This window comes from Lytechinus variegatus, chromosome 9 (genome assembly GCF_018143015.1).
Source record: "Lytechinus variegatus isolate NC3 chromosome 9, Lvar_3.0, whole genome shotgun sequence".
In the NCBI taxonomy this organism is placed as follows: Eukaryota; Metazoa; Echinodermata; class Echinoidea; order Temnopleuroida; family Toxopneustidae; genus Lytechinus; species Lytechinus variegatus.
The window spans coordinates 14,040,975-14,062,709 of record NC_054748.1 but is presented as its reverse complement, the minus strand read 5'-3'; the positions used below and the strand labels follow the sequence as shown (position 1 = coordinate 14,062,709).

The following is a 21,735-nucleotide window of genomic DNA, read 5'->3' as shown; positions in this document are numbered from 1 at the left end:
GGTGATGGTAATGGTGATGATGGTGGTGATGGGGTCGATGGCGATGATGATGGTGTTGATGATGGTGATGATGGTGATGATGATGGTGATGATGTTGATGATAATGGTGATGATGCTGATGGAGATGATGAAGGTGATTTGGTGATGTTGATAATTCATGATGATGGTAATGGTGGTGATGAGGAGCGGGATTATGATAAATGATGGTGGTGATGATGAAGGTGATATGGTGATGTTGATGATGCCCGTGATGCCGTGATGAAGATGGTGACGATGGTGGTGATATGATGATGGTGGTAGTGATGATGAGAAGGATGATGATTGTGATGCTCAGGGTGATGATAATGATGCTTTTGGTTATGATGATGGTGATGCTGATGGCATTGATGATGATGGTGATGATAATGAGATTGATGATGATGATGAAGATGATAATTGTGGTTAAGCCAACTACAAAAACACAAGAATGCAAGTAAACAGAAACAAATGCTTCCACGGTTCCATATCTTTATATTAAATAAAATGCTTTACTACTATGGGAAATATTTAAAATATAAATGAAGGATTCTTGAAAGAGAGAAGGCCCAAATAAATACAAGGAAAAAAGAAAGGTGTTTACAGGGGCGGGAATGAAAAATTGTAAAAAAAATAATAATAAAAGATACAAAAGACAGAAAAGGGAAAGTAAAATTAAAGTTCTGAAAGGAAAAAAAAGAAGAAGCATGATGATGAATGTAAAAGGAGAAGAAAGAAAAACGGGACGGACGACCGTGATGATGCAGCAAGGTTGACCGTTTGAGCCATCTACGGCAGAATGACGGACAATATTTTCTGCTGGCCTATCCCTAGCTGACGACGACAGGGAAGGTACCTTTCTTCAACTTTTCCGGTAAAAGGACAATACTTCTTAAGTAAGTACACATTTTAAGTAAATCAATATCATGGTGTAATGATATTCTTTATTCAGTACTTAGAAGTTGCAGTCATTTTCAGGTCATATCAGCCCAAACTTGCTTAGAATTATCGCTCTTGGTCTTGGTAAATTTATAATAGCGAGCGTGAGCTCAGTTTGATGCCAGAGCCATCGGGGAAACCTGCGTTGATGGTTCCGATGGGAGGTTAGCTGAGAAAGTCCGCGGTAATGATTGTTCGTTCAGAATGCAGAAGCAACGTAAAATAATTCAATCTTCCTTTATTTTTCTTAATTCAGTGCAATCGCAATATTTTATTGGCAGAGTGAATATTAGGGCATGCCAATAATTGGGATGCCATAATAAATTATTTTCAAACTTTAACAGTTACTGTGTTTTTCTCATGTGTGCATGAATTTGTATGTTTGCAATGAACTTTGCCAGCACTTAATTCTTGGCCGTGTGTGTTGACATAAGCACAGAGCTAGAGGCAGAGCTGTGCAAACATGACCCCCGTTCTGCCATTGAGTTGAGCTGGGATATTGTAATAGATTGTTCATGCAAGAGAATGGTAAATGTAGGTGAGAGGCCAAACTATTTAAAGTGTCCTATCTGTCCTTTAAGTTTAGCCCAGATATGATTATAACCTTTGGCTTTACTTTTAGTTTTAGTTTGAGCATGTTTTTAAATTAAACATAAGCAAAGCCACTTTATCCATCAAAAGTTGCATGTCACTGTTAATTCTGTATTTGAATTTAATTGGATATTTTCCTGTTTAACAAATCCTAAGTCAAATTCCCTGTGAGAATGACTGCCATTGGAATAATAATGGCAAAGAATGTAATTACTGCATTGTTCTAGTCAATTGAATTTCATGAATAGATTGCAAATCTAATTTTGATGAACAGTTTTCTCTGTTTTTTATGATGTTTTATTTTTATTTTGTGTATATGCCTCCCCCAAATGATGCATTTGTAGCCTGATTTAGGTGACTGACATTCTATTTTAAATGAAAACTTTAACCTTTACTAAAATAATTATGATAATTCATCCACCCACTTTTTTTTACCTCAAACAACATTCCACTTTTAAGTCATCAGTCATGTAACTTACAAACATATTCAACTCTCAAGTCTCAACTAAAACCAGGAGATAAATTAAATTATATGACTTAAAACAATGTTTTCTTTACAAATCGGATTCTACAGAAAGAAACCCTAATTTGGTTAATGAGCTCAAGCTGTCTTTTATTCCAAACAATAATTTCAGTTTATTTCCTCTTTTCTTTTAGCACTAATCATGGCTCTTCCGAACACATTTAGAAAGATGATGATCACCAAACTCTCGACTAACTTCAGAGAAGCAGTCAAGATCATGACTGTTCCTATGATAGAACCATCTGAGAATGAAGTCATCATGAGAACAAGGTCAGCTTGATGACATATTATGTCCTTTTTAGTATTATTTTTATTATCATTATCATTATTACTATTATATTACTATCATTATTATAATCATTATCATTATTATTATTATCATTATTATTATCATTATTATTATTTTCATTGTTATTACTATTGTAATTTTCATTATTATTAATATTATCATTATTTCATTATTGTCATTGTTATAACTATTATGATTTTTATTATAAATAATATTTATTACATTGTTATTATTAATATCAATATCATCATTATAACATTGATATTATTATTAATAATATTATTATCATCATTATTAGTATTATTATTCTTATCATTAAAATTATTATTATTATTGTAGGTATGTTGGTATCAATGCATCCGAGATCAATGCTTCGGCAGGAAGGTATGCTAACACTGGTAAACCCCCCTTTGGTGCTGGAATGGAGGTAAGCATGCAGGGTTGTTATTATTATTATTCTTTTTTTTTAATGAATAGCTAGAATGACTAGATTATATGTCAATTCCACAGAGTCGAAACTGCTGCTACTTTCAAGCAAGTGGCCTCTTCAGTAAATATGAAATCTAGTTGTTGGAGAAACACACTGAAATGTATTATTTTGTGTAGAGTAGGTTAAATCCCACCAAACTACAGTATTTGATAACAATAATAGTTGCATTTATATAGCGCTTCATACATTGGTTTCTAAATGCTTTACATTATAATCATTATTAACCTGGTCATAGGATCCATCACTGTTCCACACATAAAGAGCGCCATCTCCACTCCCTGGGGAGTATCCTGGCCTACATGTAGGCAACCGTTTATCAGTGCACACATGACAATCTAATCACATTGACATTCACATCCTACCGGGTATCCATTTAACACCTGGGTGGAGAGTGACAACCATGGATAAGTGCCTTGCCAAAGAACATTAGGTCTGGGTGGGATTCGAATCCATGACCTTTGGTTTAAGAGTCAAGTGACCGAACCACTACACCATGACACCTCCACAATTTGCTTACTTTGGCGGGGCATTTATCTACATTTTTCACTCTTCATGCAGGTGTTGTAAATGGGTACCCGCCTTCCCTGCAGGAAGGGGTTCTTTGCATCCTTGAACACTGGCCTAATACCCTTTTTAGACAGGCTAAAATTTCCTTAACCCTGTACTATTGGTGGGGCTACATGGCAATTTAGCCCCACCTATAGTACGGGGTTAAGCTTAGCCCACTTTCGTTTTCACAAAACGAAAGTGGGCTAAGCTTAACCCTGTACTATAGGTGGGGCTAAATGGCAATTTGGCCCTACCTATAGTACGGGGTTAAGGAAATTGTAGTGTGTGTAAAAAGTGTACGAGTGAAGCACTTGTACTACGAATGATTGACAAAAACCACTAGTCCGGGGTTAGTGAGTTTCGTGTGTAAAAAGCAAGCATTCCTTATCCGGGGTTAGCAATAACAATTTGGCATGTGTGAAAAGGAAAAAAAATAGTACGGGGTTAAGGATAGTACGGGTTAGCGATAGTCCGGGGTTAAGAAAATCTTGTGTAAAAAGGGCATTGGTGTACCTATGCTAAACGTTTGGTAACAGTAAGCAACTGTTTATTGTATCAAGCACTGTATAATTCTTGCACATTATTTTATTAATTGCAAGAATTCTATTGCTGCTTAAATTTTATGACTATTGTACAAGGTATCCATACGTAAGAAAGAAATAGCAACTCTAGCAGCAACAATTGCAGAAAGAGTTGCGTTTAAACGCAAGTCAAAAAATTAATTGCAAGTCCGAAATGCGCGCTGTTGATTGGTTGAAAATCAAGTTGCGCATGATTTCTAGAGTTGCGATTGATTGCAACTCTTTCTGCAACGGGCCCCAGTATAACTATCATGTTAATGTTTGATACAAAATTCTAAACTTTCACATATCCGTTTCCTTTTCAGAGTGTGGGAGAGATCGTGAGTGTTGGTAGCGGAGTAAAAAACCTTCAAGTTGGACAGGCCATAGCCAGCATGACATGGGGGGCCTTCTCTGAGTACACTGTAAGTTTTACAAGCATTCAAGCTCTTTAAACTTGAACCCAGTTCCCCTGCTATATAAAAGAAGTTTCTCGTAGGATGACTCTGGACATCATTACTCATATTGTGCAGATTTAAAAAAGTGTTCAATGATAGGTGTCGTCTGTTGCTCAAGTAATATCCTTTCTAAAATCACATCACAAATTCAAATTTCCTAATGATGCATTATCTACATGTTGTTCCAAATTGTAAACATTCAGTCTCAAATATGTGTAATGATGTTTGTAGGTTATGTTTAATGATGTATTTAAGTTCAATATGATTGTTTTTCCTTTTGTGTCTCTTTCTCTAAGTTCTTTCTCATACTACCTTTTAGAGCGCTAAGAGACGTAACTGTAATTTGCGCTATATGAAAATTATCATTATTAACTCATTCTTTTGAAAAGTATGGCCACTTTGCCATCTCCATCGAGATGAATATGCCATCGGATACATTGGTGTGACTTCTATATCTTTTTCACTTCATTTCACTTTGAGGTTGACAGGCAGTTTTGCCTCATGACAGTCCAAATCACCCCTAAAATAAAAATGCATTTGGGCGACATTCTTTTCTGAAGATGCCTCAAGAATACATAAACAATATTCATGAAAGGATAGAAAATTCATTTTTGATTTCAGCAGATTAATGCGAAATACTCTTACAACATACTGTGTTGTTCCACAAAAATTACCCTTGAATGGAAAGAAAAAGCCCCCTCCTCCCCCAAAAAAAATCAGCAATCACCCCAATGTGGAATTAAAGCCCCTAGAAATAAATTGTTTTATATTATGTATTTAGGCAGTGTCACTGTATTGATCAATGTCTTTTATTGCTTAGCTTAACGTTATTTGTTCACATTCATTTTGAAAGGCTGTGCCAGCAAAAATGGCCATCCCTCTGCCGGCGGCTAAACCAGACTTTGTAACTCTGATGGTCAGTGGGATGACAGCTGATCTTAGTCTGGCTGAGGTGAGTTTGTGATGATGCTGCTGCTGATGATGATGAGGAGGAGATGGAGGAGGAGATGATGATACTGATGATGATGAGGAGGAGGATGATGATGATGATTATGATGACGATGATGGTGGTGATGGTTCGAGGAGGAGGAGGAGGATGATGATACCGTTGATGATGAGGATAATGATGGTGGTGATGATTATGCTGATGATGATGAGGAGGAGGATATGGAAGAGGAGATGATGATGAGAAGAATGATGATGATGGTGATGATTATGATGACGATGATGGTGGTGATGGTTTGAGGAGGAGGAGGATGACGGTGGTGATGATTATGATGACGATGATGGTGATGATTATGATGATGATGAGGATGGTGGTGATGGTTTGAGGATGATGATGATGGTTATGATGATGATGTTGGTGGTGGTGGTGATGAGAGTTATGGTAATGATTATGGTATTAGTGATGAAAAATATAATGATGGTGCATGATGATTGTGCTAATGAAGATGATTATGAGAGTTATGATGATGGGCAGATGATGATGATGGTATTATTTATTAAAATGATGATGATGGAGGTGATGATGGAGGTGGTGATGGAGATAGTGAGCATGGTGGTGATGATAAAATTGGTGACTTGTAATTGAAAGAAAAAAGCATCATTCTGTATACGTAGATACAATTGATGTCTTCAAGTTATCGTGAGTGAGAAAGAATAACATTTAATTTCGTTTTGTATTTTCTTCATAGGTTGGTGACCTGAAGAAGGGAGAAAACGTTTTAATCACAGGTAAAGTGGGGAGAAAAAAATTACAATATACAGTACCTTTTGTAGTCTTGCCACATCTGACATATCACTTATGTTCTAGCGTAGCAGGAAAGAAAATAGCCATACCGCTTCAGATGTGCATTAAACAGCAAATACTGTAGCTGCAACCCCACCTATATTATTAGGCTAAGCTCAAGGGAGGAGTGGCAAAAGTAGAATGATTGTGATTTTTTTTCAGTCAATCAGGCCTGACCTTAACTTTTCTTTTAGGGAGCCTGCAAAGGTTTCAAAGAGCCCCAGTTTATCAGGGTTTTTTTTGCATGATACTAGTTATTTCTATTGAAAAATAAAACACATCATCACGATAGACAATGTATTTTGAAGTTTTGATGAAAGAAAATAGCCATACTGCATCAGATTTGTATTAAACAGCAAATGCTGTAGCTGCTAAGCTCTGGGGAGGAGTGGCAAAAGTAGAATGATTGTGATTTTTTTCCTGGTCAATATATTTTGATGTTTTACACTGACCAATAAATACGAATGATTATGATTACATGTATGTTTATGTTATTATCTTGTCTGTTTCAGCCGCTGCTGGAGGAACTGGCCAATTCGCAGTAAGTCCTGAAACCCCAGCACTCTCATGTACATTTCATTGCATTATGCATGTTTAGGGTTTTTGTTTTCCTTAGCACATAGGCCTGTATTCTGAAATCCAGTTATGCAATAACTCTGACATTATGGGACACTGAAAATGTCAACATTTTGATTACACTATATATTTTTTCTCTGTTTTTTAATACAATAAAAAACCTTTTCTGTTTATTATTCCCCGACAGTTATGACTATTTGAGTGTCAAATGAGCTTATAAATTGAACCTGACATGTTAAAGTTGTTTAAGTACTGGCTTAAGGTCCATAATTAAACATCTACTTCAGACCTGACGTTAATTGAAACACAGACGGTGTTTCTTAGATGATAGATAGATAACATTACATGTAAATGGTATTTATTATTAAAATTCTTCACATATTGCAGTTTACAAAGTGAATTGCATGTGAATAACAAAGTTAAAAATACAAGAATACATTTCATAAAATTACATTTTGCAATACAATGTTCAAGTTGTTCGCAAATTGTTTTTACATGTTGGTTCCACATGTACATGTAAAGTCAGAAACATTCAGATGCATGGAGATATATCACTTAGCACAAGAAAGGTCACCATTCGTTCATAAAGTTGTGTGTAATTTACGAAGATTGTTATGAAACGGCCCCTGAGTTTGAAATATGGGGCAATGGCTAGACATGGAAAGTCAGGGGTTCGATCCCTGGCCGCGGCACCTATGCCCATGAGCAAGGCATTTAATCTGCAATGCTCTTTTATCCTGCTTTCAAATAAATGGAAATGCTGTATGCATTATTGGTAACTAGGTGTTAAATGTACTTCTCCATGTTTGTCCAATTAATATGCAATCATGGTAACTAATTGTGACCCAGTTTTCAATAAACAAACTTGAGATTAATTTTATTATATGATTGATCCTATCTCTTCTCTCTTTAGGTCCAGTTGGCCAAGCTTGCTGGATGCCACGTCATTGGAACATGCTCAACAGATTCAAAAGTAGAATTCCTAAAGGTACGTTGCACTTTCTGCGTTGTCCCCTTGCCATGAGACTAGAATCAGCTAGTTTGTGTAGGATTCAAAATCAGTATAGCTGATTCAGCTGCCATTTCAATCATGAGTACAATGCTTTAGGTTGGACAGAAATGCCCAGAGCTTTTCTAGATTAGCAGTCAGTTTATTCATCAATTTATCTATGATGTCCCAATAAGAGTACCACTATGTTATCAATAATTTTTCTGGCAGATATTTATTAGTGTGTAGCAATCTGCTGAAATGTTTGAAGCATATACATCTAGTCTGCCGATCAGGCATTGGGTATGGCCATTTTTACTTTTTTGTCGCAATTATAGATTTACTTAATGACTACATTTTGTCTAAATAGTTCAGGTATTTTTGGTTTTTCAAAGAAATTGTAGTTTTGCACAAAATGTATTCTCTATAGCAGTCAGAAAACTTTTTTTTCTAAGAACTTAACATTTTCTATCTGTCTTGTATTACAGAAAATTGGATGTGATCGACCTGTCAATTACAAGAAAGAGAATCTCAAAGATGTGCTCAGATCAGAGTACCCGGTAAGTTGATATAGATTTATTCATGATTGTTTCTTCTTCATAAAGATATTGTACATTTCAGTTGACCATTTCCTTGCTAGAGTTCTAAAACATATGTGTAGTCACCAGCACTGGCTTACTTTGATTGTCTCTGGTCAACACCCTGCATGAACAAGAGGGATAGTGGCTAGTCAATGCTGCCGTACATGTACTTTGGCAAAAGGAAGCAAGTTACAAAATCATAATTTGTTTTAAATGAGCATTTTGTGTTCATCATTTACATATGTGTTAATGCAATTTAACAGCATATGTTCTTCAATATCTTCCCATAGAACGATAATTTCTTCCCCAAATTTTGCCTGAATGTGCAGCATACAAACAACGGGTGTTTCAGAAACAACAATAACTCAAATTTAACTGATGTGTCACTTGCTTCTTTTTGCCAAAGTTGGGCAGAATGGTATGTCCACACATAAGGTGTCAATCGCATTTATTGACAGCTTAATGCCTTGTGAAATTTGTTCCATTGACAGCTTCGTTTCAAATTTGATAATTGACCAAATACCCACACCAAGATGTAAACACAGAACTTGTTCATAATTATAGTTTTACAAGATGTTACAAATCTCACGTTTGTCACTCTCCACCCAAATGTTTAATAGGTACCCTGTAGGATTTGAACAGCAATGTGATTACCGTAGATGGCATGTGTGCACTAGCCAGGATGCTCCTCAGGGAGTGGAGATGGTGCACTTTATGTGTGGAACAGTGTTGGATCCAAATTTATATTTTCTACACAATAGTAATTACAAGTAATTACATGTAAACACTTAAGCCCGTATTCTGAAGTCGGGTTTAACTTAAACTCGGGTTTAAAGGTGTGGTTTAAGTATGGGAAGCCAAAAGTATTAACATTTTTAGTAAGTTGTATGTTTCTTATGTTTACTGTGCTCTTTCCTGATTCACCGATGGTGAAGACAATCATCTATTTATATTTCCTACACAATTATGAATGATTTGAGAGCTGAAGTATGATATCTCTACTGTAAGTGATTATGTAACAATTCGCTGTCCATACTTAAACCACAACTTCAAACCTGAGTTTAAGTCAAACCTGACTTCAGAATACGGGCCTTAGAAACACAAATGATGAAGTGCTACACATGTATACATGTAAATCTAAAATTTTATTATTATCCCATTCTCAGGAAGGAATTGATGTTGTCTATGAAACCATAGGAGGAGAGATGTTTTCTACTTGTCTCAAGGCGTAAGTTTCTCTCATTAATTTGTTCGAGGTATACGTCCATACTACAGAAGGATTTTATGACATGTAGCAGGGTGCTACATAACTTTTTAAAAGCACTTGCCCAGTCAGGCAAGTACATTTTTAAAAAGTTGAAATAAACTTGCCCAAAAATCTTTTTCACTTGCCCAAATAGACTTGCCCTTTGACCCCTTTCTCTCTTTTGACATGAACCGATCTACCTTGTTATTGCATTACTTTTTCCAAATTTATTTTATCTTGCCTGTCATAACTAAAATTAGGGTCGATATCATATATCAACGCTAATTTTGGTTATTCTACTGTAAGAATTTCGCTTGCCCAATTTAGGCAAGTAGTTTTGGTCTTTACTTCAAAACACTTGCCCGACCATAACTTTTACTTGCCCCGGGCAATCGGGCAAGTGCTTATGTAGCACCCTGCATGTAGGGACCACAATTCTTTGATATAGATTACGAACTAGTATATGAAGACCGCCCAAGGGACACATGCCACTGGATGATGGATATGCTTATTTTTAAACAATGTATTTTTGTACTCAGTGTGTTATAGTGCTTTTGAAGACCATTGGGTATTGAAGGGACATTATTAATTGAGCACCAGGGTAAAGATCCTTGGTGTTGTCCTCCTTGAACACTGAGCCAGTCAGTACTCAATAGTTTTGAAACTTTTTTTGTCCTCGCTTAGCAAGAGAAGGCAGATTAACCTCAACCTTAACCCCCCCCCCCCCTCCCTTGATTGGTACAAGTGTATTCTGGTATTGGCATTACAGAAAATGTTCATAAAATTGAGTAAATTCACATAATCTTGAACAAAACTTAGACAGAAATATGAAAAACTATGAATAAATGATATATGCCAAACAATTTTTTTCAGGAAAATCATTAAGAGTAACAAGCAAATGAACTATCAGAAATATTACTGAAAATCACCCATCCATTGTTTGTGTAATCCCACATGTTTCCTGTTTTAGCTTCAAAAGGAAAAGCAAGCCTGAAAAATTAGCTTGAATCTCACTTGTTAGTGACCCTGTAACATTCATCACTTGCATTTGTTTTGCTTTCTGTTTCTCAGCTTAGCCAACAAGGGTAGAATCATTGTTATTGGATTTATTGAGAGCTATCAGAAAGAGGGCGCCCTGGCTCCGAAGAATGAAGCATCATGGTCCGGAATAGTAAGTATTTCTTGCAAATGTGCCCTCATTGGTCACATGCATTTTTTTTTGCATTTAATGATAGTAATATTGATTAATACAATGTGATAGCATCTGTATATACTTCCAAAGCTTTAGCCCCGCAGCTTTTTCCAGTGTGATAGCATTTCCAGGAATAAATTCCTGTCAGATACCTCATCTTGGTTGAGTGCAGCACAATGCAGATCCATTTCTAGGCAAAGGACATTGCACGATGGCTGGGAATTGAACCTATGTCCCTCAATCTGTTCCCAAGTCTTATTTCCACTAGGCCTCAACGCTCCATGCGGTTGTTTTCGATAGTAATAACCTTGATGAAATCATTGTGGAGCGTTGTGGCCCAGTGGATAAGTCTTCTGACTTTGAAACAGAGGGTCGTGGGTTCGAATCCCAGCCATGGTGTAATTTCCTTCAGCAAGAAATTTATCCACATTATGCTGCACTCAACCCTGGTGAGGTGAATGGGTACCCAGCAGGAAGAAATTCCTTGAATGCATGAGCGCTGAAAGGCAGCTCGAGCTAAAGCCAGGGTAATAATAACAATGCAAATTGGAATAGAATATTTCTAGATAGATGGCGCTATACATGTATAAATGCCTATTATTATTAATGCAGATCCATTTCTTGCCGAAGGTTATTCTTGCCACATTATGGCTGGGATAATGGGATTTGAACCCATGTCCCTCAATCTGTTCCAATTAAGTCAGAAGACTAATCCACTAAAGCAACAACACTCACTCATCAATAGTAACCTTGATGAAATCATTGTCTAATCCAAGGTACTCCAGAAGTCTGCATCCATTCGAGGGTTCCTTCTCTTCCATTTTGTTGACCTCTGGAAGCGATCTTTGACCAATCTGACCCAGCTGCTGATTGGAGGTCAACTCAAGGTCAGTTACGACCAGGGCAAGCATGACCCCAAGGGACCGTTCACTGGCCTAGAAGCTGTCTATGACGCTGTAGATGTAAGTATTGAGGGTGCTTTTCTTTGGATTGATATAGAGTTGGTGAACTATATTCAATTGGGTTTCAACTTGATGAATAGAAGCCATTCTTTGACTATCTGAAACCTAGTTAAAAGTGACATTTGTCACACTCCTTGTTTCCTGGTCTTTGAAAATAAGAGTGGATATGACACTGGTAAACATCAAAAGGGATAGTACACTGGCCTAGAAGCGGTCTCTGATCTTATATAGATATGTAATCTTTTTTGCAAACTTGGTAGATTATAGGAGATTACTGCATTACTATTATAAGTAATTGTTCCCTGACCTTGAATTCGTTTATGATGCTGTAGATGTAGGTATCAAGGGCACTTTTCTTTCAATTGATATAGTTTGATTCGTAAAGGTCAATTTTGTCCCAATTTGGTGTGGTAAATATGGTAGGTCCGACAAATGCAACCATGATCTGAATAGATCGTTCCTTTGTCTCGAAGTTGTTTATGATGCTGTAGATGTAAGTCTTGAGGATATTATTTGGATTAATATAAAGTTTGGCCAATTATATTCAAGTTTGTTAGGACATTGCGAATCAAGCTCTGTTAGCCAAAGCCCAATCCTAATCTTTACATCGTTATGAACCAAAACCTCTATTAAAATCTAAACTCTTACCCTGTGCCCACTGAGATGTGAAGACCGGAGCAATTGTTGGAGGAGCACATGTCGTGTCACCATCATTACAATAGGTCAAGTGTATCACATCATTCCGGATCCCCTTTTGTCATCATACAATTGAATATATGAAGAGTTTGGTTGCAAAAAGGGTTAGGTCCACTTTGGACCATTCCGACAAAAATCATGTTTTTTTATTCTCACTTATTGCAATATTCTTATGAGAAAATAAATTTTCATGATGTACTACCCTATCATGTGAACATAAAATTGGGTATGAAAAAAAATCTACCTGTCTTCAATTTATTCTAAATATTTTTTCCATAAGATTTCTTTGTGGGCCTAGCCCCTTTTGCAACCAAACTGAAATGGAACTAACCCCTTTAGAAAAAAATTTCTTTGGTATCATTTCATACAGCTACTAAAATTTATACATTGAGACCAAAAATCAAATTTGATGAAAAATGGACCTAACCCTTTTGCAACTAAGCTTTTCATATTAAGAAAAGAAGAGTGGCTATGTCTAAGGTTCACATGATAGTAATCTCTTTCTTTCCCCCTTCCCCTCTTTTTCATCTCTTTGTTTTTGTCTCTCTCAGTACCTTTACACCAAGAAGAGCGAAGGCAAGATCGTAGTGGAAATCAACCCAGAAGAAAAGCCTAAGCTGTAAAGACATCGCATGAAGAAACTGGCAGGTCATATCTGTCTGTTTATTGATCAGGTTATGATAATACAGTCTTTGATGCCAAAATGACAAACCATTCGTAATCATTAATGAAACTGCTGCACTTGGGCACCTGACCCAATGTCTCTGCTGTCGCCCCCAAACTATATTGTAACACGCAAGATGTACATGTAATGTGCGAAGGAACGAAAAGCTGTAGCAATAAACTTGGCCACTTGTAAAGACCCTCTGAAGACTCACTACCAAGAGCCTCATATGCCCTCTAAGACCGAGTGCTTCATTCTAGTAACCGTCATATTACAACATCTCCTACATCTATTAGCAGGAGTCGTGATATACATCTAAAAGGCATTTTGCATCTTTTCAGACCGACTTTTCCAGCATCCTGCTCTTTCGTCAGCATGGTCAGTGATGGAAAGTGAAGATTTGCGATGAAAAGATGCATGTGGGATTTCTTTGCGATTGATGAGATTGTGACTTTTGATATTTATTTCTTTTAATTTGGGACCTGTTTCACAGACTTCTTCCTGAAGCAGGTTACACTGTACTATGTAAATTGATAAAGGTAAATTCCAGTTTTGGTAACGATCTTAAATTGACTTTTTACAGAATCTAATATAATGACCACCCAAGTGTCTGTTTGTATGAATAAAAAATATGTGCCAAAGGATTCTGGGAGAAATGGTGTAATTGCTGAGAAACAAGCAAAATAAGCGCGGATTCGGTCACTTCCGTCGGGTCTTTATTCCTGCAATAATAATACACTGTCCCATGTGTGCCTATCTGTGTTGGGGATCTCCACTGTGAACATTTTTCTGCGTAGATTTCAAACAGTTCAGTTTATGTAACTGTACCAGATCTAGATCCTCGATGATATACTGACAATTAAGCCTGGTTTTACAGACTTTCTCATGAAATCAGTGTTCACTGCAACTACTGGCATTTCTCTTTAATTGTGATGAGACAGCCACATGGGTTTCATGGCTGTTCAGGGTTCGACACTATGTAGGGTCCTGTTTCACAAAATGATTTATGAAACAAATATATGCTATCAACCAATCAAATTGAATGATTTCAGCTTTAAACCGTTTTTTGTTTGATTGTTTTTTAACAAGTTTTATCAAACGGGCCCTTGAAAGTCATGAAAAACATTCAAATACAGTTTGCACTATAACCTACATGAAATTTGATTGACAAGTTTGATATCATAAAATTGGATTGGTCAAATGCCAAACAAGAGTAAATGACTGGTACCTCATAACTTTCGTAAAGAAGCTTGCCTCTTAGATCATGATCAGTACTAAAATTGAAAGTAATACTTCAGATAAAAATAATGAATTTTGAATTCTTTGCACCTCACTTTACTTATTGAAATCATGTCAACTCTCTTAGCTTGCAATTATTTCTGGATTTATAGATATGATTATTTTATTGGAAAAAAATAATGATGCGCTATGTATAAAAAAATTAGGATTTAGAACCTCATAGAGTAGTTACTGTTCATTAAACATTTTCAAGGTCCCTCTCCCCCCCCAAAAAAAGGGGGGGGGGGAGACAAAATAAATTCTTTAATTACTTCATTTCCAATCATTAATTATGACACAATTAGATGTGACTACTTGTAAATAAGAGATATATTTAGTGGTCGAATCTTGAAATATTCATAAGAAATTGAATTCAGAGTTTTATTGTCATGTAATTTCAGCTTCCGACCAAAGTTGTGTAACAGAATATTTCAATAGCAGTTAGCTTTAATACATGATGCCAAGGGGGTATCGGGTGATACCCCTTGAATACGGGTGATTAACCTCATTCTTTTAAATCAGGGAAGAGATTTGAATCCAATATTTTGCAATTGAATTGTATGATTGCACTATTTGATGATTTGTATTGATGATTTTCTTGAAATATGCAATGATTAATTTGATTATAGGGTAATTAATTTCTTTATTTGCGGCATTACAGTATAGAAAATAGAGTACAATAAATGTCTTTTAAAATTAGAAAATTATTGATTTGCATGAAAAGGTGATTTTCATCGCACTGCCAATTTGAGGAATTGAGGGATCGTTTTTATTGATTCTTATAGTACATGTACCATGTATTTCTTTAAATGTTTAGTGAAAGAAATACATTGTAGTGAATCCATTTGAGGGTGGTTGTGTAAACACCATCTTCTAGAAAGATATTTGTTCAATCAGGATATGTTAATATTTTACTCTCAAATTTTTATTTCCAAATTGTTTTCATTTCTAACCCTTTTGAACTTTGAAGCCTTACAACTTCCCGATTCTTCCTCAGGCCTTCTTTCTGACTTTCCGCTCCACTTCTTTTCCTTACTCTCTTTTTTTCCCCCTCTCCTTTTTCGCATTTCTGTTCTTTCTCTAATATCCTCTCCCTTTTCACTTCTGCTATTAACCCTAATGCTCTCATTCCCCTGCTGTGTTGTAGTTTTACCTCATAAAAGTGGCATGTGTATTTCAAATGAATATTTTTTTTTTATGTGATAAAGCCAACTTGTACGTTTTTTTATTGTAAAAGATTTTACAATTCATTCAGCCTTTGGCTGTGAATAAAATTTCAATAAACCAAATACCATTTATTATTGTTCATTTGAAAAATGTATTATCAGTCAATATGCTACCTATTGAAATAAAATTTGTATTAGTTTTTAACTTATGCAATGAACATCCAGAACCTATGTCTTGATTTGTGTTATGTTCGCAGTGGACCGTTACTTTTGCAAGACCCTCTCCGACCCATAATACACAACAGAAATCCAACAACTCGAGAGAAACTAATTTTCGTTGCAGTACTATCAATGATTTATTACAGTTGCAATAAGGTGACAAAAAACATTCCATTTAGTGGTGTAATTTTTTTTCTATTGCAAAATTCCAAAGTATATTGCAAATAAGGTTGTCTAGTCATTACCATTTATGTAACAAAATAGATGTTCTATTTATAGGCCAAACTGAGAGTAAAGCTGCACCTTGGATAAACTGATACACTGTAAATATCGCTACGTGCTGAACCATATTTACAAACCCAGTTTAGGTAAGTGTTGGCTGGCATCATGATGGGCAATCATCATGGGTGATTCTAGGTATACGACTAAAATCAGGCATAACATTCTAAAGTGAGATGAACGAAGGGAGAGAATTAACATTTTTGTATGTCGAGGGGTGGGGGCGCTACATGTGGTTAAGGTCGTTGTAAAATTCCTCTTGATTGAGGTGTCTTCTCCCTATTACACCCATTCCATCCTGACATCGATCCTAAAAATATCCAAATGAAACATATTGGGTGAAATTCTCATACATGTCATGGTTTAATTAACACTATCCTTCTGCCAAAGAGATAACCCCAAAAAGTGTGTAGTGCAATTAGAATATGATAATGCGAGAATGCAATTAGTTTTAATATTTTTTATATTGTATCTTAATCAGTAATATTGATAAAGAGAGAAAGACCAAGCATTCCTTAAAAGTAAAGACTATTTAAAGAACTCTTGTCTAACCGTAAAACCATTATGATCGCTTCCTATCTATCTAAGTATTATATCATCGAATTATTTACCCCTATTTATATAACACATTAATGTTTTCAGGGAAAAGGATAAACATGTCATTGGGCTTGTGAATCACGTTCCCTTTGCACTTTTGACAATGAAGTGATGTAAGAAAAAAAAGATCAACATTAAAGCACAGTGATAGGAAATATTTCAAATTGCTTATCATAGTTTGTTAAAAGGTAATGTGAAAAGAACTATTTCAAAATATGAATATTATATTTTGTTGATATTCATATTTTGAAATAGTTCTTTTCACATTACCTTTTAACAAACTATGATAAGCAATTTGAAATAGTTCCTATCACTGTGCTTTAATGTTGATCTTTTTTGTTAGGCATGTAAGGAAAGCGTGTACTTTTGGGGGAGAGCACTTCTTCAAGGTTCAGTAGTCTCAAGAAGTAGTATTTTGATATGGCGTTTAGCGGCCTTCTTTTTTTATCTGAATGATCCTATATTGCAAAATTATCACCAGGAATGGAATCAACATATCAAATAACTCTCGAAAATAGGTATTATTCATGATTCTTGGACAAAGGGATCAGAAGTTATTTTTCCCAAAATGGCGTCATATGGCGGCCATCTTGGAATTGACGTTAAGATGACATTATATTGCATAATAGATAGCAGAAAGAGATTCTACACACCCCAAACCCCTAAACAGATGTATTACTCGTCACGCTGGGGCAAGGGGATCAAAAGTCATTTTTTCAAGATGGCATCGGTCGGTCATCTTGGATTTGACCTGAAGATGACCTTATATTGCAAAAATGATAAAAGAAATCGATACTACATCCCCTTAAAAAGAGTCATTCCTCATCATTTTGGGGCAAAGGGTTCAAAAGTTACGTCTTTAAGATGGCATGTGGCGGCCATTTTGGCTTTATGCAAATTAGCAAAATTGCCCAAACGGCAACTTTGGGCAATCAAGCTGAATTTGTTCTAAGACCCCATAGGAACACGATTCAAGAAAAAACTTCATCGGAAAGAACATTTCTAGGTTGGTGTATTGAGCCTATGGGACTGTCAAATCGACTATAGCAGGGGTTCTCAACTTTTTCTTTGAAGGGCCAGATGAGACTCCAAGGAAACCTGAAAGGGCCAGGGTGATGTGGATACTTAGAAAAAAAAATGTGCGCGAAGCGCAAAGACCCTTGCCGGGGTCGTAGATGCCCTCTTGTGCAGTCTGGCCCTTATTTTGGGAACATTCAATCTAACAAATTCATAACAGTTTCATATGGAACACAGGCAAAATTAGAAAAGATTTCAAAATACAGCAAAAGTCAATATTAATGATAACAAATTGTAGTACTTTAAAACATATTAAAACGCAAGTGAATTGTAGCTATACATACCTGGTATGGGGGAGACAGATAATGTCTTGAAGTATCAATATTTTTTTGTAGTAAAAGTAGAATGAATAATAGACCATGTCTGTTGTAGACTATAACAAGGATGAAGCAAGCAGGGGCCGTGGAAGGGGGGGGGGGGGTGACAGCCCCACACTTTTTTCAAAAACCATGTACAAAAACGTAAAAATGTGCCAGTTGCAGAAAGAGTTGCAATCAATCGCAACTCTAAAAATCATGCGCAACTTGATTTTCAACCAATCAAAAGCGCGCATTTGGGACTTGCGATTAATTTTTTGACTTGCATTTAAACGCAACTCTTTCTGCAACAGACACCCCATTTGAAAACCGTTCCGTGGCCCCTAAGGTAGTTCGGTAAGAGTTAGTTCTTTGAAATGTTCATTATGGAAAGTTCACTTCCGCACCTAAGACTCCACTAAACTTTGTTTAAAAGTCAAATTGATTTGAATGCCATTACTTTTATTACGGTTAGGTCTACATGGATACACAATGTAATTATACAGTGCGTATCAAAAAAAAGTTTACACTTAGAAAAAAAGTCCTGTAAAATTATAAATTTGTAATATTCTAAAGATTTTTCCACATTTTAACATTGGTACAGATCCATTTAAGCAAATGACGATATAACTGTCGAAAAATATTTCCGCTTGAGTGAGCACCACTCACTTTTGAAAAGTTAGTGAAAAATGATTTGCGCAGAACTTTGAAATAGTTATGCGAATAAAGGTAGACCTTAGTCATGAAGAAAAAGTGGAATTCAGCTCGTAACATTGATTTGAAGATATATTTTACATTTTTTAAACTTGTTTCCTTGCCCAAAACAATTCGAAGAGTGGATTGCGCCCCACCCCACTTCCCCACACACCGAGGCCATCGTGACGATATTTGCTTAGCACTGAGCTGTGATTTACATGAAATCACATCACATCATCACATCAGGTACGGAAATGAAGGACTTCTCCTGTAGATTTTCCGATCTTTACTTCTAGTAATTGACGGTCTAAACAGTTTAAACTTGTGCGAATGCACTTTACGTGCGTTGAGAAATGGAGGTTTTAAATCTTTTCCCCCACCAAAATTTATCCAACAGATGTTTAAACATTTCCACTGATTTTGCCTCCACTACTTCTGTAGGCAGTTTGTTCCAGTCAGAAATGGCTTAGGCTTGATTTCCATTTTCTTAATCATTGTCAAGCTTCGAAAAAAAGTGGAGAAACAACTATCAAATGAAAAATGAAATGTAAACCCACTTTAAATGATAAAACCTTAGTGAAAAAATGCTGGAGATGTCTGATATAAACTTTTGTTCAGATTCAGTTATGTCCTCAGATCCAGCTGGGACAAAAAGGGTAAAGTTTGTGCTTACTATTAAGTGTTGAAATTTCAATTTGGGTGGCAAAATTATTACAAAATGCTTGAATGTATCCGTTTTATTTCAATTGACTAAAAGAGCAAAGGAATAGTATGAGAAATGTTGCGCAGGATAAGTTTGATTTCGCCCTTCCCCCTTGACACAGCGTGAAAACGAGCATTTCTGCGCAAACAGATTTCTGCGAGCTTTACAAAAATGGACAGTGCTCACTCAAGTGTAACATTCTGTCAAAACTTTTAATTTCATTTGATAGCTGAGACCCAAACCCAAGATCATATGTGAAAAAATTACCCACATGTTGTCTATTTTTTAATTCCCAGGGCTTTTTCAAAGTGTAAACTTTTTTTGATACGCACTCTATTGAGCTATGTTTCATATTGTGAATTAAAAGTGATTACAAAATCCCAGCAGAGTCTCGCGGGCCGGATTGAGAAGCTCTGTGGGCCGGATCCGGCCCGCGGGCCGTAGTTTGAGAACCCCTGGACTATAGAAGTTTCGCTTATTTTTTACAAATAGTGATACGCACAACTAGGTGAGTCCATCACTCACTATTTCTTTTGTTTTTTATTGTTTTAATTATACAATATTTCTTTTTTATATATAGATTAGACAATAAGGACCAACTTGACTGAACCATATAGAATTAAACAATACTAATAATTATTCCACTTGTTCAGGGAGGAATTAATCATTGTATCACTTGACAATGAGGAGAAATTATAATATTTCATAGAATAAAATACAAAAGAAATAGTGAGTGGATGACGTCATAGTCTCCTCATTTGCATACCAGCCAGGATGTGCATATAACTGTTTTGTGAGATCAAGCGAAACTTACAAATGTCATAACTTTTTTATTTTACATCCGATTTTGATGAAATTTTCAGTGTTATGCTTGTTGAATTTTTCTCTTTTTATTGAAATCAACTTTTAGTTGGGGTGGACTTGTCCTTTAATATTTATTTTGATATTTTATATTAATCATTAATATTGATAAAGAGAGATTGAACCATGCATTCCAAAAAAAAGGGACAAGTAAAAGAATGCTTGTCTAACAGTCAAACCATAATTATGATCGCTTCCTCCCTCGCTATCTATATAAGTATCATCGAATTATTTACCCCTATTTATGTAACACATTAATGTTTTTCCAAGAAAAAAAGAGATAATATACCATTGAACACGTGAATCTCGTTTCCTTTGCACTTTTGACAATAAAGTGATGTAACAAAAAAGATCAACATTAAAGTGCAGTCAAAGGAACTATTTCAAAATATGAATATCAACAAAATATGATATTCATATCTTGAAATAGTTCCTTTAATTCACAGTACTTTTCAACAAACTATGATAAGCCATTTTAATGCCGAATATAGCCAGCCCGATTAATCATTTTGACTGGCGACCAATATATTACATTAAGTATAGCGGCCCCTTAAACAACCCGTATTATATATACATCATAAAACAGTCCCCGTGAAAAGATATACCAGTTTGTTTGTGAACTGTAGTAATTCTATAGACATGATAGAGGATCATACAATATGGAAGCAGGAAACCGTCAAAAACACGGATATACGTCGTGTCGTAATTAAATTTACTACACGACGTAAATAATTACGTAGTGTATATAGTAATTCCAATTACTACACAACGCAATTCCGAATTACTGCCCATCGATTTAATGTCATGACGTTAAATGAATTAGTGTCGCTACATCAAATAATTAAGGTCGTGTAGTAATTCGAATTACTACACGACGTAAATAATTACGTAGTGTAGTAATTCCAATTACTACACTACCTAAATAATTACGTCGTGTAGTAAATAAATACTACACGACGTAATTCCGAATTACTGCTCAACGATTTAACGTCATGACGTTAAATGAATTAATGTAGTGACGTTAAATCAACCATGCAATGAGACCGTTCTTAAAGGCGGTTTTCCACTAGGGCGCGGACAAGACCAGGAAGGGTTGCGGAAGCTACTTTTGTCATTTCGGCATGCTGTCCGCAACCAAATTCCGTAAAAGATTATGCAAATGATCTTGTCCTAGGACACAACCAGGACTGTCTGCGTATTGTCGTAGGACACTCCTGGGACTGTCCTAGGACAAGATTATCTAAATAAATTTGTCGGCGTTCGGTGCGGACAGCATGCAGATCGTATTAGGACAGAACCGGAGACATTTAGGACAACGTCACGAGTGGTAAATTCAAGGACTAGGACAATCGGACAACTTGCGAATACTCCATGAAAATTATCATTCATATATTTTTTTATGAATTTAGGGGTGTTATTTGGGTTTTCTTCGACTACAAAGACTATAGGATTTTC

The 21,735-nt window shown here is 35.9% G+C and overlaps 1 protein-coding gene across 1 annotated transcript; it reads left to right on the top strand.

Moving 5' to 3' along the window:
- Window positions 1-826: 826 nt before the first annotated feature.
- LOC121421489 (prostaglandin reductase-3-like) lies at window positions 827-13,720 on the top strand. The gene is made up of 13 exons (XM_041616216.1): window positions 827-911; window positions 2,203-2,338; window positions 2,697-2,784; window positions 4,283-4,381; window positions 5,268-5,366; window positions 6,109-6,148; window positions 6,716-6,744; window positions 7,693-7,767; window positions 8,256-8,327; window positions 9,515-9,576; window positions 10,666-10,765; window positions 11,563-11,748; window positions 12,996-13,720. Exons 2-13 carry the CDS (start codon window positions 2,211-2,213, stop codon window positions 13,065-13,067), a joined length of 1,050 nt encoding a protein of 349 aa, XP_041472150.1. The 5' UTR covers window positions 827-911; window positions 2,203-2,210; the 3' UTR covers window positions 13,068-13,720.
- The last annotated feature ends 8,015 nt before the right edge of the window (window positions 13,721-21,735 follow it).